This window comes from Rhinopithecus roxellana, chromosome 8, assembly GCF_007565055.1.
Source record: "Rhinopithecus roxellana isolate Shanxi Qingling chromosome 8, ASM756505v1, whole genome shotgun sequence".
NCBI classification, from domain to species: Eukaryota; Metazoa; Chordata; class Mammalia; order Primates; family Cercopithecidae; genus Rhinopithecus; species Rhinopithecus roxellana.
The window spans coordinates 32,608,264-32,632,781 of record NC_044556.1 but is presented as its reverse complement, the minus strand read 5'-3'; the positions used below and the strand labels follow the sequence as shown (position 1 = coordinate 32,632,781).

The window sequence follows — 24,518 nt, the reverse complement described above, 5'->3', positions numbered from 1 at the left end:
AAAATACCACATAGTTTAGGTACCAGGCTACAGGAAGGCCCAGGGAGATTTGCTTTCTGAAAAGATGGCCCTGTCACAGCCTGATGGGTTCTTCTTGCCCGTTGCCCTGAAGAAAACAATGAGAACAGCAGGTTGTTGCAGCAAAGAAAGAGTTTAATAATCTCAGAGCCAGCCACACGAGCGTAACGGGAGAAACTTCTCAAGCCTGTCTTCCGGAGAATTCCAAGGCTAGGGTTTCTTAAGGGCACTCTGACAGCCAGGGGGCTGGGAAACTGAAACAACTGATTGGCGGGGGATGAGATCACAGGAGTGTCTAAAACTGCCTTTATACAGCTGAGGCAGGTACTGGGAGGGGGTCTCAAGACCAGGTGGCATCTCTTGGTCTGCCAAAATGCCAAATCTGAAAAAATACCTCTAAAATATCTCAGATACATATGGGGAAGTTCTTTAGGATTCACAATAGTGATGTCATCAATAGGAATAGCTGGGGAAGTTATAATCTTGTGACCCCTGCTTACATGACTCTGGGGTAGTAAAAAAACTTCAAGAAAAACATGCTAAGCCGTGGCAGGTTATTGCTTAACTATGCCTGTTCTTCAGCAAAGTTAGAGCCCTTACCATGATTCTAACCACGTATTACAAATGCAACTTCAATCTCTGAACAAGGAAGGGGCAGTTTTTCTGGCCTCAAAGTTTAACTGTAAACCATATTCCTCTCGTGGTTGTATTGGCCTCCAGACTAGAATAAGCAAGAAACCAATTTAGCCTGTGAGGTTAGAAGCAAGATGCAGTCTGTCATGTTAGATTTCTCTCATTACTTAGAATTCTGCAAAGGCGATTTCAGTCCCTTCCTGGTGGTGAGATACATAGGAAGTGGGGCAAGGAGGATTAAGAATGACTCAAGGTAGAGGGTCGCATCTTGCTAAAAGCAACAGAATAAGATGATGGCTAAGGGTATAACCTAATCCTAAGAGAGGCTGAAATGAAGTTTTGCTGGCCAGGGAAGGAAGCAGGAGCCGGATTCTAAATGTCCTTAGGAGTGTGTTCATGTGGGTGGTGGAGGCGTTGGGGTAGTGGTGCTATCTGGAATGTATGGATGCCAGAAGGACATGGAGGCAGCGGGAATAAGGATGGGCCTCATATCAGCTGAATTGGGGTGTGTGCAGCACAGCACTGAGCCAGAAATGTACTTAGAGCCTCAGAGTCTATTCGTTCCCTTCAAAGAAAACCCCTAGACAGCAACTGTAGTATAAATAGCAAACAAGCAACCACAATGTTCTTCTGCATCAGAATGGAGAAAAGACGTTGGTCCTGAGCAATGTGGAGTCCAGCAGCAGCCCTCCTGGGCCCCAACCCCTCCCAGTGGCCTCCTCAGCTCCCAGAAAACCAGTGCCTTTCTCCCCAGCAAAGCCCACCCTACACAGACTCCTGAGCCTCCCACAGCCAAACAAGTGATGAATAGCAGCCCTCTCCCCAGGGGTTCTGCCCACAGAGGCGTGCGGGCTGCCTGCTAAGTGGAAGCTACAAGACCTCTGGGGCTGCTGCAGTTTGTTTTGCTGCAGGCCCCTTGGCAGATGGTGCTTGCTCAGCCTGCCCAGCAAGCCAAAGTGAGAAAGTGGGATGCTTCAAGAGAACTAACCAGGAGCTAAGAAGGAGACATCAGAAGGAGCAAACATCCCCATAACAATGGCACATTAAGGCATGGGGTCCTTGGGTCCGGGGAACACAGACTTTAGGTCTCTCCTGGTATTCGGGTCCCTTGGGGTACAAATGCCAAGGGCTTAAGGGGAAGAAATGGGGCCCATACAAAGAGCAAGGGGGTCAATCTGGGTCAAGAATGGCAACAACAGCTGTGGCAGACTTATAGCTAGGAGCAGAGACTGGAGCTAGGCTGGGTTCAAATCCCAGCCCTGCCACTTACAGGTTCTGTGCCCTTGGGCAAGTCGTTTTACCTTTCCTCTTTAGCAAAATGGGGATAGTAATAGTACCTACTTCCTAGCGTTGCTAGGGAGACTAAGGGAGTTATCCCATGTAAAGTGCTTAGAGCAAGCCTGGCTATTCCTAAGGACTCAATGAGGGTTACCAACAATGAATGACTGTTTCCAGAGGGTCTTCCAAGAACCTTGCAGAAATTCTTGCTGCTTCTCATTAGGAAAGTGATGTCCTGGGACTGGATTTATTTGTGGGACCAGGTTTGTTCTGCACTCCACCCCCTCTCCTCCTCACTCAGCCCTCCAGGGTGCAGTTTCAGTGTTGTGGCTATGAATGTTTCAATATCTGATCCTTTCAGTCAGCTGAGACTCTCTCCCCATGCAACAGTGTTGGGATCTGGTTGCCACAAAGCTGGTACTTGTGTCCCTGATCAGCCACTTAACTTGCTTTCCTGACCATTATTTCTCCCCCTATTCCACAAGGCTGTCGGGGGAATTGGGTGAATCGTACCTAAGCAGAAGAATGGCTGCATCTATTAAATGCTCCACAGAGCCTCTTCTGCCTTCATAGAACTTCAAGAGCCAGTCCCCACCCTGTCCCTAGCTCTCCATGTAAAAGGGGAACAAGGCTACATGTGCTTATTTTGTATTCCTGCTGTCCTCTGAGGTTTAATGTTATCACATGGTAGGCTGGGTCTATCTATGCTGAAAGAATGAATGAATGAACAAATGACAAACAAGGTAGGAAGGTAGGTGCAACAAGTCACTTGGGAAGGTCAACAAAGGAACCAAGGGCCTTTCTGGGGCTGGGGCTGGAGCACCCGCAGCCCAGTTTCTCCGTGTTTTCAGGAGGAGAGGGTCTAGTGCTCGGCAGGACCTACCCTGTCCTACCCACCTCCAAGGGCCTCTTCCCTGGCTCTGAGTTCCTCTTCGGGGCCCCAGAACAGGCTCCCTGGTGCTAAAATGGAAGATGATGACTACTGGGGCTTTCTCCAAACCAGAGAGGGTTAACATTTGACATAAGTACTGTTGTAATGCAAGAAACTCAAGCAGCCCAGAGGAATGCAGAGTTCTTCAGTGTTGCCTGGGAACAGAGGCCTGGATGACTTCTTGGGCAGCCCTTTCTAAAAGCTCCTTTGGGCTCTGGCTACAGCCTTCTAGCAGCCTAAAACCTGATCGCTAGGGGCCATCCTCTGGGTGGGAAATATTTTATTTTATTTTATTTTATTTATTTTATGTTTTATTTCTGCTGCTGGAAACTCAGGGAGCCTGAGAGTTCTACTGTTCACTCATCAGTCACTTGTAAACTTATTTTCCGAGGCTTCTAGCCTAGGAAGAACCTAAAGACCATAAAGGAGATCTTTCTCTGAAGATGCTCAAAGAGTGTGGGGAATGGACAAGGTGAAACAAGTCACTAGCATCAATAAATTCTGTTTTGATTGCAAGTGGTTTTGTACTTTATTTTTTTTCACTCTCCCCCTTCTTTTTCTTTCTTTCTTTTTTTTTCTGAGACGGAGTCTTGTTCTGTTGCCCAGGCTGAAGTGCAGTGGCACAATCTCGGCTCACTGCAACCTCTGCCTCCCAGGTTCAAGTGATTCTCCTGCCTCAGCCTCCTGAGTAACTGGGATTAGAGGTGCGTGCCACCATGTCTGGATAATTTTTGTATTTTTAGTAGAGATGGGGTTTCACCACATTGGCCAGGTTGATCTCGAACTCCCAACCTTCAGCCATCTGCCTTGGGAGGCCCTGGCCTCCCAAACTGCTGGAATTACAGGCATGAGCCACCGGACCCGGCCCGTTCTCCCCCTTCTTTCTCCCCCTCCTTCTCCGGAGACGAGCAGGGATCCCTCTTAGGGGCCTAAATAAAGACAAATCTTGAGTTCCTTCCAGGAAAATTGCAGGCTCCTGGCTAGCCTTGAGAAGTAAATGAGCAACTTGGTAATCAGGACGGTAACAGCGGCTTAAAACAATAGCCAAGGAAGTTAAAGTCCTGTTTGGTTCCCTGTAGAAACTAAAGATAACATCTCAACATATGTCCCTGAGTTTTTTTCAGAAACCTGGACCCCTACCAAATGGATCTGCTGGCATGTCAACCTCAGATAAGGGGGTACTAAGGACTGAACTGCGACCTCTGTTCTTTCTTCTAAATTTCTTCCTAAAGGGCTTGGAGGAGATCATGCCCATGAGCCAGAACTAATATTCTTTTCTGCTGCTCCCAAATTTTTAGATAAAGCCTCCTTAACCAATCACAAATCAAAAAAATCTTTGAGTCCACCTATGACCTGTTCCTCTCTCCCCCACTTTGAGATGTCTTGCCTTTTTAGGTCAAACCAATGTACAACCTCTATGTGTTGATTTATGACTTTGCCTGTAACCTCTGCCTGCCTCCTTGCCTTTAAAAACTCTTACCTGTAAGCCACTGAGGACTTCAGGGCTTAAGCCTTAGCTGCCCAATTCTCTTCGCTTGGTGCCCTACAATAAATGTCTTGGTTTGTCTCGCTGCAGTCCCAGTGTCTGTGTTTGACTTTGCTACCCTGGGTCAGAAGACACCTGTTCAGTTAAAAAAAAAAAAAAAAAAAAAAAAAAACTTTCTTTTTTTTGTATGCAAAGTCCCTTTTGGAATTCCTCAGTTGTACCAAGAATAACATGGGAAAGAGACTCCCGCACCCCATCCATTTGACCAGCGAGAATGGGGGAGCTTTGTACCCAGAGGAGAGAAAAAGACCAGAGGTAGAGATGCTTGAGAAGGACTCTCCCCAAATGGAGACCCCCATTCAGCTCCCCTCCTCACTGAAAGCTTGCAAGAGCTTTTTTTTTTTTTTTTTTTTTTTTTTTTTTTTTTTTTTTTTTTTTTTATAGAGAGGAAGGCTGGTTGCCTTCCAGGCCTCAATTTGTTCCCCGAAGTAGTCTTTCCCACTGGAAGAGCTGCTTCTTATTCTATGTATAAAACTGGATTTTTGAACCTACCATCAGTCTCCCATATAAAATGTATCCTGTAAACTGGAGTCCTTTATGTAAGGGCCACTTTGAGCAACACTGTGGGTCATTTGATGACCCTGTTTGGAGTGGCCTACATATTTCTGGGTGTCTGTCTGTGTTACCCAGACGTGCTCCTATTTAACCTTGATCGTCCTTTCTGGCTGAAGGATGCCAAAGTGAATACCGGTCATTCTATCTCCAGCAGCAATCTTAGACAGCCAAGGAAATGTCAACCCTAGGAAATAAACAGCCCTAATATTAGCCTAGATGTGTGGACATGTTTCCCCAGCAGGTGTGGAAAAAAACCCTTAAATTCTCATGTATTTTTAAAGCATGCCTCATGCACCAAAATCTCCCAGGATGTCACTAAATGTATTTTGGCCCAGAACAGCTGTTATTACCGTATCTCTTACCCAAGGGATGAGCCAGCATCCAGCCCTCAGTTTCCTGGGCTCAGGATAGCTGGCTGTCCCCAAAACAGGTTGAAAAGCCCCACCACTGCTGACCCCACATGTCCCCTTTGCCATCAGGCAGGCAGCCATTCTAGAACCACAGCACACGTCAACTCCCTCCACTACAGAAAAATGTGCAAGTGACAGATGCAAACAGGTCATGAAGCAGACACCAGAGGTCATGCTGTCACCAATGAGCATTTCCTGACAGGGCCTGTGCACAGCATCCTCTGTTGTTCCCAGGGCTATCCTAGATGATGGGGTTACGCGGAGTCTCACCACAGGTGCTCAAGGCCTGACAGGCGGGAAAGACAGGACATCCTCATCATGACAAATGCTTATTATCAAGCCTGACTGTGCAGGTAAGCACTATCAGAAAGCCCTCAGAAGAGGAAAAGACCAAAAGGAGGGGGTCAGGGCCGAAGAAATGGGACCTGGGAAGTACCTTGTCACAAATCTAGACCTCCACTTAGTAGGGGAGAGGAAGGGCTTCTGGAGAAGTACTGGGGAAAGGTGGGTTTGACAAGGTTGATAGAGACAGTGAGGCAGAAGCAGAGCTGTATTGCTAAGAAATTAGAGCTTATCCTATGACCTTCTGGGAGCCAGAGTGGGACAAGTAAATGGGCCTTAAAATGTATGCTACAAGAACCAGAAACTCTCTATTGGCCTGAACTTTAAATTCACTTTCACAAATGCAGCGGCTGCAGATCAAAGAGGTAGGCGCTGGGGCAGGGTAGGGTTGGGGAAGTTAGGGAAGAGGAAAGGCGCAGAAAGAAGAAGAAGCAGTCACTGAGCTCCCAGTTGCATCAAAAGACAAAGTACTCTATGATAAGAAGCCCAAGGTTGGCTGGGTGTAGCGGCTCACATCTGCAATCCCAGTACTCAAGGATGGCTTGAGGTCAGGTGTTCGAGATAAGAAGCCAGAGGTCTAAGGCAGTATACAATAAGCATCACGTAATCGCTATAGCACCCAGAGTCTGTTCTTTTAAGCAAACAAATATTTTTATAACTTTATATTTTATAAGCATTTATTATATAATTATATCTTTATAGTTTTAATAAAATGGAATCAAAACCTATGGCCTCATTCACAAGATTTTAAAATAAGGTAGAAAATTTCGTTTCCAATTCTTTTCTAAGTGTACAGGTATGAGAGATTTAAAGGTATTACAAAACAGTGCTTTGGGCAAAATTGTGTAATGATGGAAACATCTAAACATCTGTTTTCAAATGTTTTTTCCTTAGCATGTCGTCAATTTTTAAAAGATGATAAAGCATCACCTTTAAAATGGAATGTTTGTTGTTTTGTATAAGAAAAACAAGTAACTTTTTAATTTTGATAAATCTTAAGTACTTGCCATGAGAAAATTGGTAAACCTTTATGGGAATCAAAAGACCTCCCTGGTCACTCCATATCCCATTACAAAGTGTTGTAAGAATTCTTTTATATTTTACAGACCTTCTTTTTATGAAATTAACATTACCAATGACAATACAGCATTTTGCACACTTATGGCTTTAACTTCTTTGCTGCCACGTAAAGGAATATTAAGTGTGGTTCTATCTTTGTAACCGCACCAGATCCCTCTTTTTATTCCAGTCAATACTTTTTCTGTAAAGCATTTTTATTAAGGAAGTCATTTACTCTTTTCTCACTCATCTTCCCTTTAGTGGCTCAAAAATAGTGCTTTCTCATATAATTCTCGTATTTCAACAAAATGTAGCAAATTCCATTATCTGAGATGTTAGAAATCTCTATACTTTAAATAAAATATATAGCAGATTTCCTATCAGGCACACTTTGTCCTAATATTCATTTACAATTTTTTCAGAAATGTTTTTAGTGCATCTTTCAATAAGGCTTGCTGACAAAACATTGCAATTTTTATTGCCATATTGTTTTTCATGTCTTATTTCAGCCATTTTTCATGGCAGAAAAAGCAAGTGTTTCCCTAAGGGCATATGGCTTTTTGTGTTTTGCAGTTACTAAGAACTGCAAAGGATTCATGCATATGTTTATCATTAGATTTAATGAAATGTTGTTAAATACCGGATTAAGCATTGTAATAACTTTAAGCATCAATGAAAAAATTGAGAGTTTTTCTTCATGGTATAGATGCTTAATTTTTAAATATCTTACTAATTGGGCAATTTTCTGCTATCATTAGCTGATATCTCAAGGCAAAAACTCTTAGGACAATATCCTTCATTAACAATAATAAATGGCAACCACGTTTCAGAGGATTGTCTTTTTTACTCTCGCTCTGTCGCCCAGGCTGGAGTGCAGTGGCGCAATCTCGACTCACTGTAAGCTCCGCCTCCCAGGTTCACGCCGTTCTCTACCTCAGCCTCCCGAGTAGCTGGGACTACAAGCGCCCACCACCACACCTGGCTAATTTTTTGTATTTTTAGTAGAGATGGGGTTTCACCGTGTTAGCCAGGATGGTCTCAATCTTCTGACCTCATGATCCACCTGCCTCAGCCTCCCAAAGAGATAATTGTTTTTTAAATGTTGCATTTTTTTGTCAACTTCTTTTCAGATCTGATTGGATTCTCATTACTTTTGCCTTATAAAGTGGCTAATAAAGAACTTATAAAGAAGGAAAAGGGTCACCCCAGAAATATTCTTTTCGTTTTTTATACTTTTATTATTGATATTATCTCCAACTCGGATTTCTTTGCAGGAATCTTTTAAAGACATTTGTTCATTTTGTGAAGGTTATATAGACACGTGGTAGGCACTCGAAAACATGTTGGTTGATTGAGAAAAGCCTGAAACCTGATAGATGATATATTCATCATTTCCTCTTTTTTTTTTTGCATGTTATCTAGCCTAAGATCATCAATTCCTCTTTACAAAGTCCTAAGATCTTACAGATCCCAAAGGATTTTCAAGATCTACAATCCATGGGGCTATCAGTGGGAAGCACCCTTATGCCCTAAATGGTTTGATAAAGAGAGGGAAAAGCCCTCCTGTTCCTAGTTCAGGAAGATCAAGTTTTTAATTCTCAGGGACTTCTCAGCCAAGATGCATTTTCTTGTATGCCACATTCTCTCTTGAGAGGAGTTCTCCCAGAGTGATAAATACAGATGAACAGTCAAAGAGCTCAGCCTCATCCGAGATGCATGCCCAGGCCTGCTGGGAGTTCTGCTGGGACAATGCAGTCTGGCCAGGTCCAACCTAGGAGGAAGTGAACCTGAGAACAGAACCTGGACAGGAAATGCACATTGGTTGGTGAGTCTGCAATCACACAAAAAGGCACCCTCTTTGACAATCTTTAGGCATCACTTAAAATTGTATTTGGCTCCCTGTACTAGAAACCCAACCATGCTGGCTTACCCAAATGAGGCTTTTATTTGTGTCATATAACAAGAAATCAGGAAGTAGACAGTCTAGAGATGTTGTCAAGAAAGTCAAGAAGAACCTCAGATCCTTCTAGCTTCCTGCCCCACCATCCTAGCATGGGGCTTTCCTTTTTAGGAGTGTGAGACAGCTGCTTCATTCCCAGGCATCTCCTCCTCCAGGTGGGAAGAAGGGAAAGGGTAAGGTCAAATGCAGCCTTATTTTCCTCTTGAGCCTTTCTCTGCAGGTACACATACCCGTCCCAGAGTCCTGTACCTACATTTCATGGTCCAGCACTGTGAACATCTGTAAGAGAGCCTGAGAGATCAGGTATCAACTGAGCAAATAAAATTGACATCCATTTAGAAAGATGAAGGGGAGGAAAGATTCTGGAATAAGTAGGAATGTCTGGGCTCATCTCATGAATTAAGCACCCGTGCTTCAATTCCATATAGAATAGACTGATCCTTGCTTGTCCGCCATCCCCTCTCAAACACCTGTTCATCATGCCTTAGACAAGCACCACATTGAGAGAAAGTCTTCGAGTGGGTTCCTCATGTGCCCTAGTCACATGCTGAGCTGGCCTATGATTCATTCCTGAACAATTTTCTTGCAGACAGGAGGGGTCAGGATGCGTGGGCCCAGCCTTTGGTTTACTATGAGGAAAAGGAGACTCCTCCAGGTCCTTGACCTACCTTCTGGGTGCTTGAGGAGGATACCACTGATTCACAAGGAAACGGAGCCATCTGTGACAAGCTGTGCAAAGGCTAAGCCTCACCCGCAGAGCCACAGCATCCACCCCTGCTATTCAGCTCTGAGTCCAGATGGGTGTGCAGCCCAGCAGCCCCTGAGGGCATTGGATTTCAGTGTGGAGAAGACCTTGTGTGGGAGGCACTCCCAGACAAGAGGAGATGGGAGCAGGAGGAGGGGAGGCTGAGGGCTGGGGAGCTGGCTGTGCGTGAGGCTGTGACTCTCATCAGTGCCTTGGAGGATTTGCCACTTCTGCTCCATGCCTCCTCCAAGGGTGATATGGTAGATTTCATTCAAGCTGAATAGAATTGATATTTTGCTCAAATCCTGTTTTAAGAATTTTTGTGCCATCCTCATAAAAGCAGCATAGCCTAGGTGACTCTGGGCAGGGTTAATAGTCATCTGTGTGAATGATTTGAAGGAAGATGGATGGGTTTTTTTTCTCTCATTGTCAAATCAACATATACGTGCTGAAGAAAATTTAGAAAGTACGGAACAATTTTAAGATGCAGGAAATGGCCGGGCACTGTGGCTTACCCCTGTAATCCCAGCACTTTGGGAGGCCAAGGCGGGTGGATCATGAGGTCAAGAGATCAAGACCATCCTGGCCCACATGGTGAAACCTCGTCTCTACTAAAGGTACAAAAATTAGCTGGGTGTGGTGGTGCATGCCTGTAGTCCCAGCTACTCAGGAGGCTGACGCAGGAGAATCGCTGGAACTTGGGGAGGTGGAGGTTACAGTGAGCTGAGATCGCGCCACTGCACTCCTGCCTGGCAACAAAGAGAGACTCCATCTCAAAAAAAAAAAAAAAAAAAAAAAAGCAGGAAACAAAAACCCTTCATAAATCTTAGGCGAAATACAGATTCTAGATATATGAATAGTGTCTCCATACAGTGCCTACGAAAGTGTTTATGGCAGAAATTTCTGGTTGCTCCCAATATCATTTTTCATTCTTACCACAAGCTCAAATCTGTTTAGCATAGCAGTGTGCCCAGGTAAAAGACAACATGTCTTAACCTCCCTTACTGGCAAGTGCAAAAGGATTATAAGTAGAACTTGGATGGGATTGCAGAAAGACTCCTAACGGGGCAGACAGGTCAGGCATGCACGTCATGTCCTTTTGTTCCTTTCTGTTCTCACTTTTCCTGCCTGAAATGTGGATGTGATGGCTAAAACACCAGCAGTAGTCTTGGACGTTTTAGGATTAAAGCTGTGTGCAAAAGACAGTGATGCAAAAAGCTAGAAGAAAGCTGCATCCCTGATGACTTGGTTAAAGCTGCCATACCAGCCCTGGAACACCGCCTCTGGACTTTTTTTTTTTTTTTTGAGGTGGAGTCTCGCTGTGTTGCCCAGGCTGGAGTGCAGTGGCATGATCTCGGCTCACTGCAAGCTCCGCCTTCCAGGTTCACGTCATTCTCCTGCCTCAGCCTCCAAGTAGCTGGGACTACAGGTGCCTGCCACCATGCCCGGCTAATTTTTTGTATTTTTAGTAGAGATGGGGTTTCACCATGTTAGCCAGGATGGTCTCGATCTCCTGACCTCGTGATCCACCCACCTTGGCCTCCCAAAGTGCTGGGATTACAGGCTTGAGCCACTGCACCCAGCCCCTGGATTTTTTTTTGGGGGGGGGCGAGGAGGGGAATCAAATACAATTTATTTTAGAACTAGATAGGAAAGATTGAACTGAAGAAAAAGTTTTACCCTAAACTTTCCCAATTGACATCTTCTGGACAGGCTCCATGTTAACTGTGTCATTCACATCAGTGGCCTGTACAAATTGTGTAATTCGATTGAAGAGTCAAGTTTGCAAATAACAATCTTTCCATTCTCTGTGTTTTAGAACAATTCTCAAAACACATTTATTATGCTCCCAACCCATAACTGTTTAATTAGGTTTTTCTTCTAAAAATAAGTTGGATCAAGAGAATCATTTACTTTATACATATTCAAAAACAGAACTCATCCATTTTCTTCAGTGTTCCACGGAGGGGAAAACTGGTCCAACCAAACAGATGTAGTAAAAAGTATGTTTCCTGTTTTGGCTTCTTTGTGTTAATGACCAGAGAAAATCTTTTGTTGTTTTCATCTTGGCTTCAACATAATGTATCAATATCCCTTTCTTCCTCTGATTCTTGACCTGGTATCCAACACTGATCTTTTATACTCAAAAAATGAGTATTTCAAAACTTTGCCGTATCCTTCCTTCAAACACTGCAGAGTGGATTTTCCTTCCTGGACCATACAGTTCAACTGCAACAGACACACACACAGGTCCTCCAGCTTGTCCTTGTAATACTGGGGCATGACGGCACTTCCCGTCCACTGCGGACTCGTCTTTCTTCCACTGCAACCGCTGCGACCCGGCTGGGAGCGAGCGAGGCCCCCGTCGCCACTGGACTTTTATGAGAGAGACGTAAGCCCCTGTTTAAGTCACTGTGGTCAGGTCTTCATTAATCACAACTAAATGTAATTCTTAGCTGATCCACTGCCTGACACAGGGTGATGTCCAGTAAAAGCTGGAACATCTGGAAAGAGTTAGGGGTGATGAGAAGAGTGGGCAAAAGGATCTTGGCCTTGCTCCACTACAAGTTCTGAGTGACCAAGTTATGTGCTCTTTCGGGGCCTCAGTTTATTTTCTCTGAAGTGTGAGGGTCACACTAAATATTCTCTAAAAGATTCTTTGGGCTTGTATCCCTCTGAATCTATGGACTGGAGAGATCTAGGTGCTTTTCTGGTTCCACCCTTAATAGCTTTGTAACTGTAGGAGGGTTTCATAGCCTCTTGGAGCTTTGGGTTTTCATCTCAGTTGTCTAACATGTCAGGTACACAGGAAATGTTTGTTGAATGCAGGAGGAAAGTGAGGATCATGCCACCTGTCTTGGCTGCTTCCCCAGATGATAGCAAGAATAGGATAAGATGGTCCTGTACAGTGCCACCCAGAAGAGTGGGCTACTGTAATTCTGATGGCTGCAGGACTGACCTAGCCTTCCCCAGCCTCATGCAGAGCTTGTGTTCTACGTATCTGCCAGAACTGGCCTCTACTACAAAAAGACCCTGCCACCTTCCTCCCTGAGCAGCTTCCAGACTGCTTCTTGGGTGGCCAGATCCCTTTGTGGAAGGAAGGGCCAGGAAGAGAACTAAAGCCATCCACAGCGAGTGTGAGTGAGAAACAGAATCAACCCCTTCCTGAATGAAGTTCCAGAGACAGTGTCCTCCATCTTCTGGCTGACCCCTTCCAAGGGTGCCAGGGACCTCTGCCATCACTTGCCTTCAGGAGAGAAAGCTGTGGCCATCTGAGGAGCTTCTTGATCCCCATTGGCCCAGAGATCCACCTGTGCTGTTGTTTCCTGAGAGGAAGTTCAGTTGTCCTGGCACTCAATCTCCATGGCAACCCTTGCTTTTGAGACACTGAATGGAAACTGCCTGGTGTAGGGAGGCCAGTAGCAGAATACTGATTTGCCTGGGTGTCTGTAACAATGACTGCATCTCAATATCTTTCCAGATACCCAAAGAGCTAAAAATACACCCGGCTCTGTCTAGGGCTCTCCAGCCCCACTAAGCATCTTAAAGTATATCTGTGCTGACTCTAACCTGCTAATATTAGTTATCTTTGGCAACTTGTGCTTGGGGACATGGAGTAGGGTGGTGAATGCAAAACTGCAGAGCCCAAGTCTGAGGGGGTGTGTTGGAGAGAAGAGGATGAAGTGAGGAGGACCTCCTGAGAGGAAACCAGGGGGTTCCAGGGGGACAGCCAGCAGAGAGCAAGTCTGCAGAGCTTAACTCCCTGCAGAGCTCTAGGGAACTTGTTTGTCCAACTCAGACGATCTAGGCATTTGCTCATTTGCCAACCATCTATTAAGCACCTACTCTGCTCCAGGCTCTGTGCCAGGCCCTGGGATTACAGGGGTGAATAACAGAGAGTGTATGTTCCCTGCTTTCACCAGAGTTTACCAAATGTCTTAAATCAGAATCATCTCTGCAAGTTCAGAAATACTATCTGTATATACTTGGATGTCTCCTCTGCTATGCAGTGAGCTTCTTTAACTTGACGATTATTTTACTTATGATGCTGGCACCCTTTTCAGAACATAGTAGGTGGTGAGCTAATACAGAATTGAATGGAATGGGATGGACTGGAATGACATTGCTACAACTGCTGTGGCCTGTTCTACAGCACTGCTGCAGCCTTCTTGTGGGCCTCCCAGAGGCTCTGGCTGGCTCTGCAAAGTACGTGCTCAGGCTGTAAGGTGCTGTATTTGGGATAGACGAGGTGACTGCTACACTGACACCTGCTAAGGGAGCTCAGTATAAGGTGATAGTTTGAATTTATTCCTAGTCTCCTTGGCAGGATCTACAGACAGTCCTCCCCGCAACTCATCTTCTTCCCGTAATCACTGCACATGTCATTCAATTATTTCTGCATTTACCAGGGCAGGAAGCTGTACAGAGTTTAGAGAAAGCAGCCTGTGTGTGCCAGGGCTGTTCTCAAAAAGTAGGTGTCACACACTCAGTCCGTCTTTAGCTCCAACCTGGCCTCCTCCACATGGCAGATAAGCCACAAGATGGAGAAATTGAAAATGACCATGACTCTCTGGGGATGTTCTTGGATGTGCAGTGGGTGCTATGAAGGAACATGAGGTGCAAATGATGCACTGGATCACATGAAGATGCCGCAATGACCCTGGTCATCCTCCCAAGCCTCAGGGGTCAGCCAGGTGGCTGGCTGGTTGGCTTAGAGCAGAGAGAAGGGGCTCCTGGATGCACCCAAATCCTTCAGGCTGTCTAGCTGAGAATGGGAATGGTTCCATGCAACCAAATCCTTCTTTCTGACAAAGCATCTCCAGATATGTCTGGTGGGGACATCCACAGCGGAGCTGCTTGGGGCTCCTGGACCCCTGCAGGCAAAACAACAACAGCAACCGCCCCCACCCCCAACTTCTGCCTATTTCTTCCTTCTTATGAGGCAGTAACAGGCCTCTGAGGGTTTTCCTTCCCCTTCCTGCCAGAGGAAAGATCCTTAGGGTACCTGGAGTTTGGTCTGTAACTGATCACCTGCCTCTATTGGTGGCTCTCTGCACGGCCATGAAGTAGGGCAGGGGCCCTATAGACCCAAGAAGCCCTGAGGGGAACTGGGAAAGTCCTCTCTTGACCAGGACCTCAGCCTAGCCAGGTGACTGGAGTCATTCAGAGCTTCACCTGAGATGCTTTCACCACCCCTGCCCTCTGACTTCTGCTGCCCTCAGAGCCAGTCTGATAACACTGTCAACAAGGAAGGCTCCCTTCTCATGGCTCTGTGGAAGAAGGAACCGTGGAGAAAATAAGCTGATTAGGACATGTTCCAAGAAACAGTTGATTTCTGTGGCCTGAGCAGAGGAAAGAGCCCTAGACTCAGGATCAGAAAATCTGGGTCCTGGTCCTGCTCTCCCACTGACCTTAGCTACAGCACTAGCCCCTCAGAGCCTGGGCCCCACTTCCCACTGTTCTCAGGAGGATGCATCAAGATAAGGGACATTCAAGTGCTTTGAATAATAACATACAGATGTGTGGAATTTATTCAACACTCTGTTTGTGGTTGACACTATGCTAAATGCTGTGGCAGATGCATGCATATGGCCTCCACTGCAAAGACACTTGTAGAATCTAGAGTTGACATCTCTGGGCTGTAAGCAATGAGACATCTCTCATGATTGGTTGTTATTCTCTAGGGAAGACCAGAGCGGGCAGGAACAAGGCATACATGGGCAAAAAAAGAAGATGCATAAACAGACAACAATGAAGTGCCCTCATGGTCAGTAAATGTGTTTGGAGATTGGAAAGGGGAGGAAGGGATGATCAGCATGGGGTCAGCATGGCTCCAAGTGCTAGGGAAGCCTTTGTGAAAGGAGCCATTGTGCATTGGACTGGGAAGTTATACTGGCTTCAGAGAGTTGGCTGAGAGGATGGGGCTGGGGAATAGTGTTGAGTGGAGGAGACCTAGCAAAGGCAGGGAGGCCCCACTAAATATGGGGTGAGGGAATCAGCCTGCCTAAGAGAGCAGGGAGATAAGATCACAAACATACATTGGGCAGTTGCTTACCTTGGGCAAGCATAATTGGCCTATAATTAGCCTATCTGAGTCCCAATTTCTTCTCCTATGAAAAGTTGATAACAACACATACCTGAAGGGACTGTGGTAAGATTACAATAGATCCAAGCCATGGTTCTGCAACTCACTAGCTGCCTGACCCAGACAAGTTAACTTACCTGATGCTCAGATTTCTCATTTTTATAGTGGAGATAATAGCTTTTTGAAGAATTGTGTTAGAATTGAATGAGATATGTAAAATATTTGGCACATAGTAGATGCTCAATGAACGTGACATTGTACCAGAGCCATTCTCGGGAGGCAGGGCATTGGGAAATTTCTTGAGCAGAAAGGCAGGGTTTCAGCTGAGCCATCCAACCTGTCTCTGGTGATCAAGGGAGAACATTTCTTTTTTTTTTTTTTTTTTGCTGTTGTTGAGACGGAGTCTCTCTCTGTCGCCCAGGCTAGAGTGCAGTGGCTGGATCTCAGCTCACTGCAAGCTCTGCCTCCCGGGTTTACGCCATTCTCCTGCCTCAGCCTCCCAGGTAGCTGTGACTACAGGCGCCCGCCACCTCGCCTGGCTAGTTTTTTGTATTTTTTAGTAGAGATGGGGTTTCACCATATTAGCCAGAATGGTCTCGATTTCCTGACCTCGTGATCCGCCCGTCTTGGCCTCCCAAAGTGCTGGGGTTACAGGCTTGAGCCACGGCGCCTGGCCCAAGGGAGAACATTTCTAAGTGCTTCATCCAGGCAAGTTCCATCTGTGCCCAAGACAGAGAGCCAGTGGGAAGCTAAGCCTCTCTCCACCCTTCTCTCAGGCCTGAGCCAGTGAGTTAACCAGGCCCAACCACAGGTTTTGCAGGGCAGACTTTCATCCTGTGAAACCCAAATGACCAATTTAACAGCTGTAACCAAGGTAGGGAAGGAATTGGGAGAGGGCTGTGCTCTGGTAGCCAAGGATGGGTTATGAACCTCATTTCTTGGTTGGAAGGAAAAAGAAATCATTTTAATGGATTTATTTTCTTACGGGCACACTGAGAGTCACAGAACCTGGACATCCTCCCCTAGCCAGGAGGCCTCTGAGCTCCCCAAGCTCCCCCTGCCAATGCCTGGTAAGATAAATGAACTCAAACTCCAGGCTTACTGGGTTCTGAGCACCTTGATTAGGAATGGGGGTGAGAAGTTGGTGAGCTGTGCAGGCCTGGAGTGACTCAGAGCCTGCCCCACCCCTTGTTCCCTCCTTTGGCCCCTCATCAGAAGGGCTGCCTGGAGCAGCTGGAGCACTCACCATCATGGGCTTGTTCTCAAAGTCCCCCTAATGTGGGGCCCCCATTAGACCCATGAAGTAAGGAGAGGTAGGCTGGTTAAGCTAGGACCCTGGACCAAGGATGGAAACACTGGGGTCAAACCCCAACTCCTCTACTGATGAAGTGAGTGGTCAGTAAGGGCCTTAACATTTTGTGCCTTGTTGTCTTTGCCTGCATAATGGGATCGCTGTTTCTGCCCTGCTCCTCTCATAGGGTTACTGTGAGGACCATTTGAGTTAATGTTGTCAGCTTAACACCTTAAAAGTAATCGTGATAACCAAGTCACTTAAGTTCCTCCTTCTCTCTTGGGTAAATAATCCCAAATGCTTGCCCTCTGAGCAGATTCAAATTCTGTCACTTTCTACTATAGACTTCATGTCTGTATTAGTCTGTTCCCAAGCTGCTAATGAAGACATACCTGAGACTGAGTAATTTACAAAAGAAAGAGGTTTAATGGACTCACAGTTCCACATAGCTGGGGAGACCTCACCATCATGGCAGAAGGTGAAAGAGGAGCAAAGGCATGTCTTACATGGCAGCAGGCAAGAGACAGTGTGCAGGGGAACTCCCCTTTATAAAACCATCAGTCTCATGAGACGTATTCACCATCATGAGAACAGCATGGGAAAGACCTGCCCCAATGATTCAATTATCTCCCACCAGGTCCCTCCCCAACACATGGGAATTATGGGTGCTACAATTCAAGATGAGATTTGAGTGGGGACACAGCCAAACCATAACAATGTTCTTGGCCTGTGGAGCTTGAAGTCCTCTAAGTAGACTCTCTAAGCCAAGCTGGACTAGCATGCAGTAACGTTGGGGCCCCTCACATGGGGGTCCTATAGGGACTCCTGCCAGCAGACCAGACTACCCTTGTAGGCACTCCCCTGCCACCCTCTGGGTAGAAGCAGCTGCCACAAGGGATACCTGACTGTTTCTGTTTGCCTAGGACCTGTCTCCCCTCTCTGCCTGCTACATGGCCCTAGTCCCGTCCCCCAGAACTGACCAAAAGCTAGAGTATAGCTAAGCCTCCAGGAGGTGAGGCCAGGGCTTCAAGGCAGTCCATGGGCTTGAGGCTTCAGGAACAGCCATCTGCTTCCCCACCTGATGGGCTTGGCCTAGCCTCCCCTACCCCAGCCACTCCTCTCCTCCTCCCAGAGAAGCCCAGGGCCTCTCCTAGGAGACTGGTCCTTTCCCAGAAGACTGGCTGTGTATGAGCACACAGTACCTCCAAAGGGGTCTTCTCTTCCTTTCCTCTTTTCCCTTGGGGGCCTTGCCAGGTGCCTCACTCAGAGCAAGTGCCACTGCATGTTTGTAGGATGACTGAGTCAATAAAGGAAGGAATAACCGTGCTGAAGGTCTCAAAACTAATTCATCCCCTTGGCAATTTGCTTTTCCTCAGGACGGGAATCTCTATCCACATTGACAGTGCCTCTGGCCCTTCCTTACACCAACCATGCAGGCATATTTCTCCAAGAGGACAACTCCATCTCTTTTCCTGGGAGTTTCCAACCACAAAGTGGCCCAGGCTTGTGCAGTGGTGCCAAACGTGACACATGAATTATTCTAAGCAACTCAAAGGTTTGGTAGGTGCAAGCCATACAAAGAGACTGATGGGAACTGTGCCCTTAGGGAGCCTGTGGCCAAAGGGAGTGAGTGTAGAAGGCAGTAGGGCAAGATACAGGGTGGCCTACCAGATGGCAGCCTGGAGGACATGGAGGAGGGAGGAGAGACCCCCCCCCCCAAGGGGTCTGTCTGGACTTCTGGCTGGAGATGAGGGTTGAGCTGAGTGGGCATTAGCCAGATGAGTGTGCGAGGCCTGGTCATATGGGAGAAGGGAGGTGGGGGAGCTTGGGAAGGGAAGTTGTGTCTGGGAACCATATGGAAGAGAGTGTTTCATTTGGCATGAGAAAAGGAGTGATGACCCATTCCTGTTGTCAGCAACTAATTCTAGCTAAGGTGTTAATTGTTAATTAAGGAAAGTGTTCACTGATAACAGCTTCAAGGTGGGACTTGAAAACGTATGATTCCACTTACATGAGGTAATAGTCAAATTCACAAAGACAGTAGAATGCTGGTTGCTAGGGACTGGGGGAGAAGAGAATGAGGAGTTACTGTTTAATGGGTACACAGTCTCAGTTTGGGAAGATAAAAAGAGTTCTGGAGATGGATGGCTGTATTGGTTGCACAACATATGAATGTGCTTAATGTCACTGAAAAAAAATGGTTAAAATAACACATTTGGGTTATGTTTATTTGACAACAATTTTTTTTAAAGCAATGTTTTTATTCTCCTTTTCCAGAAGCAAAGCCTCTACCAGTTTCTCTTTTCTTTTAAGGAGAGCAGACAAGAGCAGTGACACTTCTAAAAGGTCACTAACCCTGAGCTTGATGCCTAATTATCAGCTGATCCTGCTCAGACTCCCAGAGGGGGGACTGATTAATCAGTGTTCTGTCCAGGCCAAGGCGTCTATATATCAGGTTCATTGGAAGGAAGCTGGCTCTGGTGCTGAAGTCAGGCCGAGGGAGGGGAGGCAGATTAGCATTCACTGAGTGTCTGCTGTATGCCAGGCAACGTGCTAACCAGGTGCCAGGCATACAAATCAACAGCTTCTGTCCTCAAGAAATTTGCAAGCAACTTTCACCCTCAGTTACCAGCCTGCCATCCCCTATTGTGGAGACGGACAGGAGGGTAAAGGGGAAGAGACATATTCTTGCAATTGTCTGCCAGGATGCAGGACCGAAAGAACTTTTTCCAGGGCCCCCAGAAAAAAGGGGCCTACTCTGCTACTGACCTCTAACAACAAAAGTGCCTCTGTGTCCAGATGGTGAGAAGCAGTTAGGGTTGTCTGACAGAATCGTCATAGTGATGTAGTTGGCCATGGGGCAGGAAGGTACAAGAGTCCTATCTGGGCTCCATACTTCCTGGAGCACCCAAGATGGGTGGATGGGGTGGGAAGCCTGAGAGGACCTCACCCTTGAGCTAATAGAAGGGACTTGCTTTGGCCAGCATCCCCTTGGGATCACAGGCCCCCAAACTGGGAAACTACCCAAATAGTCCAGGATCCTGAAAAGAGGGTCTCATCTTTCCCACATCTGCCACTCTCCAGATATGTGTGGCTGATAGGGATCCCACCACAAAGTTTGTCTGGCAGTTTAAAATTTCGGCCTCAATTCTAAACAAGTGCTTTTTATTCATTCAACGTTTACTGAGTCCCTACTTAATACTAGGTATGTTAATAATTGAGTCTCTGCCCTCAAGCCGAACAGGAGACAGAGATATGTCAAAGTATAATTTCCAAAAAGTTAGAAACACAAGTCTCATACAGTTAAAGCATGAATATGTATCAAAGATTTTATTGAACTCATTAACTGACAAGGGAAACAATACGATAATAAAGTTGATTCAAAGAGCATTTGAAGAACTGGGATTTAAAAGAAAGGCACACCAAAATAATTTTTTAAAAATACAAATCTAGTTAATGTCCTATAGGGAAATAAAACTGGGGTTATTTTTCCTACTGGATACAAATCATCTGAATCTCTATCAGGCAAAAAAAACAAAAAACAAAAAAACAAAAAAAAACAAAAAAACAAAAAAAAAAACCTATAAAGTTAATATGTAACTTCACACTCTGAGCTCTTCATTAATAATAGCAAATGACAAAGTCAAACAATTATTGTCTTCTACTGCAGCACTTTCCAGTGGATATAGAATGTGAACCAGGCATATAATTTAAATTTTTCTAGTAGCCACATGAAAAAGTAAAAACAAACAGGTGAAATTCATTTTAATAATTTATTTAACTCAACACATTCAAAATATTGTCATTTTGCCATGAGGCACTAGCCACATTTCAAGTGTCCAACAGCCATCTGTTGATAGCAAACTTCTAGAGAATTAATAATCTTCATGACACACAAAGCCTTAGTATGATATTGAAGGAACATGCAGGCATCCTCCAGGTCACAGTCACATTTTGGATCATTTTTCCTACATAGGTCCCTGTGATCTAGTTGGCCAGGGCTACAGGAAAGGTGGGTCTAATCTATGGCCCTTGAAAGGGCATGTGGAAAGCAGCCGAGTAAACATCTAGTGCAACAAATGCTCTTGTAAAGGCATATCACTGGCTGAGGGGCAAAACATTCTGCTGGTGGGACAGGGTGGAATAGAAAAGACTTACCAAGGCCAGGCGTGGTGGCTCACACCTGTAATCCCAGCACTTTGGGAGGCTGAGGTGGGTGGATCACAAGGTCAGAGTTCGAGACCAACTCGACCAATATGGTGAAACCCCCATCTTTACTAAAAATACAAAAATTAGCCGAGTGTGGTGGCACACACCTGTAGTCCCAGCTACTCAGGAGGCTGAGACAGAAGAATTGCTTGAACCCAGAAGGCGGAGGTTGCAGTGAGCTGAGATCGTGCCACTGCACTCCAGTCTGGGTGACAGAGCAAGACTCCGTCTCAAAAAAAAAAAAAAGAAAGAAAAAGAAGAGAAAAGAAGACTTCATAAGAGAAATCAATATATCAAAAAGAAAGCCAGGCCTGGTGGTTCCCACCTATAATCCCTACACTTTGGGAAGCTGAGGCGGGAGGATTGCCCAAGCCCAGAAGTTCCAGACCAGCCTGGGTAACATGGCAAGACCCCATCTCTACAAAAAATTAAAACTTAGCCGGGCATGATGGCATGTGGTCCCAGCTACTCAGAGGAGGATCACTTGGGCCTGAGAGGTCAAGGCTGCAGTGAGCTGTGATGGCATCATTGCACTCCAGTCTCGGTGACAGAGCTAGACATTGCCTGAAGAAAAAAAAAAAAAAAGATACCTGCACTCGTATGTTTACTGCAGTACTATTCACAATAGCAAATATATGGAATCAACCTATATGCCCTGTCTACCAACAGATGATTAGTAGATAAAGAAAATGTGATACACATGCACATGGAATACTATTCAGCCATAAAAAGAATGAAATTATGTCTTTTATACCAACATAGCTGGAACAAGAGGTGAAATAAGTTAGACACAGAAAGACAAATATCTCATGTTCTCACTCGTAAGTGGGAGCTTAAAAATGTGTACACATGGATGTAGAGAGTGGCATGACGGACAATGGAGACTCAGAGGGAGAGAGGGTGGGAGAGGGGTGGACAATGAGAAATTACTTAATGGGTGCAATGTATGTTATTTGAGTGACTGATACCCTAAAAGCCCTGATGTGACTATTGTGCAACTATGCATGTGATAAAATTGCACTTGTATCCAATAAATGTGTACCAAAAAAAAAAAAGAAAAAGAAAGAAAAGACTTCACAAAGGATGAGCAGATTCACAAGGTGGAGGAAAGCCAGGGGACACTCCAAGCTAAGGGAAGCATGTGACCCAAAGCAGGAAAGTACATTCATTCAAACACTTCTATGTGCACGGGATTGAAGTGCGAGTGTGTGGGAGGGAGGGCAGGGACTGACTGAGGCCCAAAAGGGAGGCTGACCAGACTGTGAAGGTTCTGGGGAAGCCACGCTGAGGCATCTAACCTTTATCCAGCAGGGAGTCAGAGAATACTTTTCAGAAAAGGAAGGGCATGACCAGACTTGTTTTTTAACAAGCTTGTTCAAGGAGCTCTTAGTCCTGTGGCTGGAGGAATCTTCTCCAACTCCCTACCCTCTAGTCACACGGTTGTAGATGGGGATGAAGTCTGAGTCATGGTTGGTAGCTAAAAATATTTTCCGGACCCCAAATGATAGATGTGATTCCTAAATACAGGAAGAAAGCATTGGCAGAGGGTTCAAGGTGGCTTCTGAGGTCAGGATGGAGTAAAAACTCCTTCTGGGATCTGGAAAAGGCTGCAAGATGACTTTTATAGACTGGTGATTTAGTAGCTGATACTTTGGCAGCCTTGAGGTCGGGTTAACATGAGGTCAGAGAAATCCCAGTTTGGCATTAGCTTAGCCACTGAACAAGTGAGGCAAGCAACGGGCTTGGACTGTTTTTATCCCCATCATCTGGATGGAGATAAGAGCTGGCTTTGATTTTTCTTGCCCTTTACATCTGAGAAGCCCAGAGTACTTCATGGGCATTCCTTACGATGCTGGTCACTACCTCCTGCAAGAAGCAGGTCAAACAAGGGCAGCCAGAGCTGGAACAGGCACAGATAGTACAAAGAGCCAAGAACCTCTTCGTTCTCTGAAACATCCTTCTTGATCCCCACCCTCTCAACGTCAGAAAGAGGAAACTGACTTGCTCAACTTCTAGTTCTACCTGAAGACAAGATACGTGCACTAAGCATGATTCTTCAGGCCAAGAGCACTTGCCTAACAGGAAGAGAAGAGGCAGTGTGGAGGAGAGATTTTGGTATGGTTCCATAGTCAAGCCAACTCTGTTGGGGGTGTGTTATGGGGGCAGGGCCAAGGGGTCTTAAATCAGCTTCCTTATGGTTGCTGATGTGTTTCTAAGGGGCTAGTCTTGGAAAAGAGTGGACTTTAGGGTCCTATTTCCATTTAGGGTTGTACGATCACCAAGTGCAGGATAACTACCCAGTCGAAAACACTGACCAGAGACAAGTCTTCTTGCTTCTGACACTTGTTGCCGTGAACTGATCACCAGCTGGGTCTTCATGTGAATGCCTTCTGATGACAGAGAGAGCAGAGAATCCTGAAGCCCAGAGCAGCAGGGGGAACTAAGTTAGAACTTGAGGAATGGATCTAGGTCTGCCAGCTCTCAGCCCCATGTTTAAAACTGAGCTCCACAAAATGTCAAATATTTTATTAAAGCCAAAATCCAGTCTGATTTCCAGCTGTGATCCAAATACCATATACAGGTTCAGTTGCCTCTCTGTCACAGAAGCTGCCAGCACTTAGGTTGAAACCTTCTGATCACTCATCTCTCCCCTTCCCTCCTCCGCCAGACCTACCCCTCCAGCCCCAGCCCCTCATGGGGAGGCTGTGGGCTGGGCTGTGTTCCTTTTCTCCTCAATTTAGCTTTCCTCAAAGGTTGTCTAGTGAATTGGGAAAGGTTCTTAGAGCTCATCCAGAAAAGAAGGGAGAGAGGAAGGAAGGAAATTAAACCTTACAAAATGTCAAGTTATTGAGCTAAGTAGAAGAGACACAGAATCTCATTAGAGCTTTATGAGAATCCACTGAGGTGGGCAGTATTATCCCCAATTTTACAAACGGAGAACTGAAGCTCAGCCGTTAAGCAAGTTGCCAAAGACTGCATAGCCCATGGTGGAAGCAAGGTTAGAGTTCAGGCCCCCTAATTCCTGTCCACATTCAGTCCCAAGTAGAGCTGATCTGAATTCTAGAGAAATCAGTGATGGAGCAAATGCCCCACAGTGCGGATACCTTGGATTGGGCTAAATGGCAGCTCTTGGGGCCACTTGGCTCCAGTTATCTTCATAGCCTCTGCTGGTCACGTGTCTAATTTCTAGATTGAAGGTTCTTCATATTGTGTGTCAGGGGCTGTGGGGAGAGGAGGGGAGAAACACAGAGGTGGCGCTGCTGGTGATCAGGGAAGGAACCAGCCCATGGCACAGCCTCAGGTGGCCTGGGCACCTCCCAGGGTGAAGTGTGCTGGTGTGTGTGAGGCATGGTGCAGTTCTGTGAGCTGAGACAGGCAGAGCCCCTCAGGCTAGTCCTGACCCGTCCTGAAACTGGGTTTTGTTCTTTATTTTTTTAAAATTATTTTTAGACAGAG

The 24,518-nt window shown here is 45.9% G+C and overlaps 1 protein-coding gene across 4 annotated transcripts in view; it reads right to left on the bottom strand.

Annotated features, from left to right (window-relative positions):
• Nucleotides 1–8,491: 8,491 nt before the first annotated feature.
• KCNC4 (potassium voltage-gated channel subfamily C member 4) overlaps nt 8,492–24,518 on the bottom strand; it is a 50,089-nt gene continuing 34,062 nt past the window's right edge. For 2 of the 4 annotated variants that reach the window (XR_004058839.1, XR_004058840.1), the window contains exons 2-4: nt 24,167–24,283; nt 23,378–23,477; nt 21,562–21,626 (exon numbers count right to left, since the gene is read on the bottom strand). Coding sequence is in view for 2 of the 4 variants with exons in the window: in XM_030936269.1 (XP_030792129.1) it covers nt 8,544–8,572 (29 nt within the window). In the remaining 2 variants the exon portion in view is untranslated. Of the gene's footprint in view, nt 8,573–21,561; nt 21,627–23,377; nt 23,478–24,166; nt 24,284–24,518 lie in introns of those variants that run through there. The other 2 variants (XM_030936269.1, XM_010386260.2) reach the window with 2 other exon arrangements.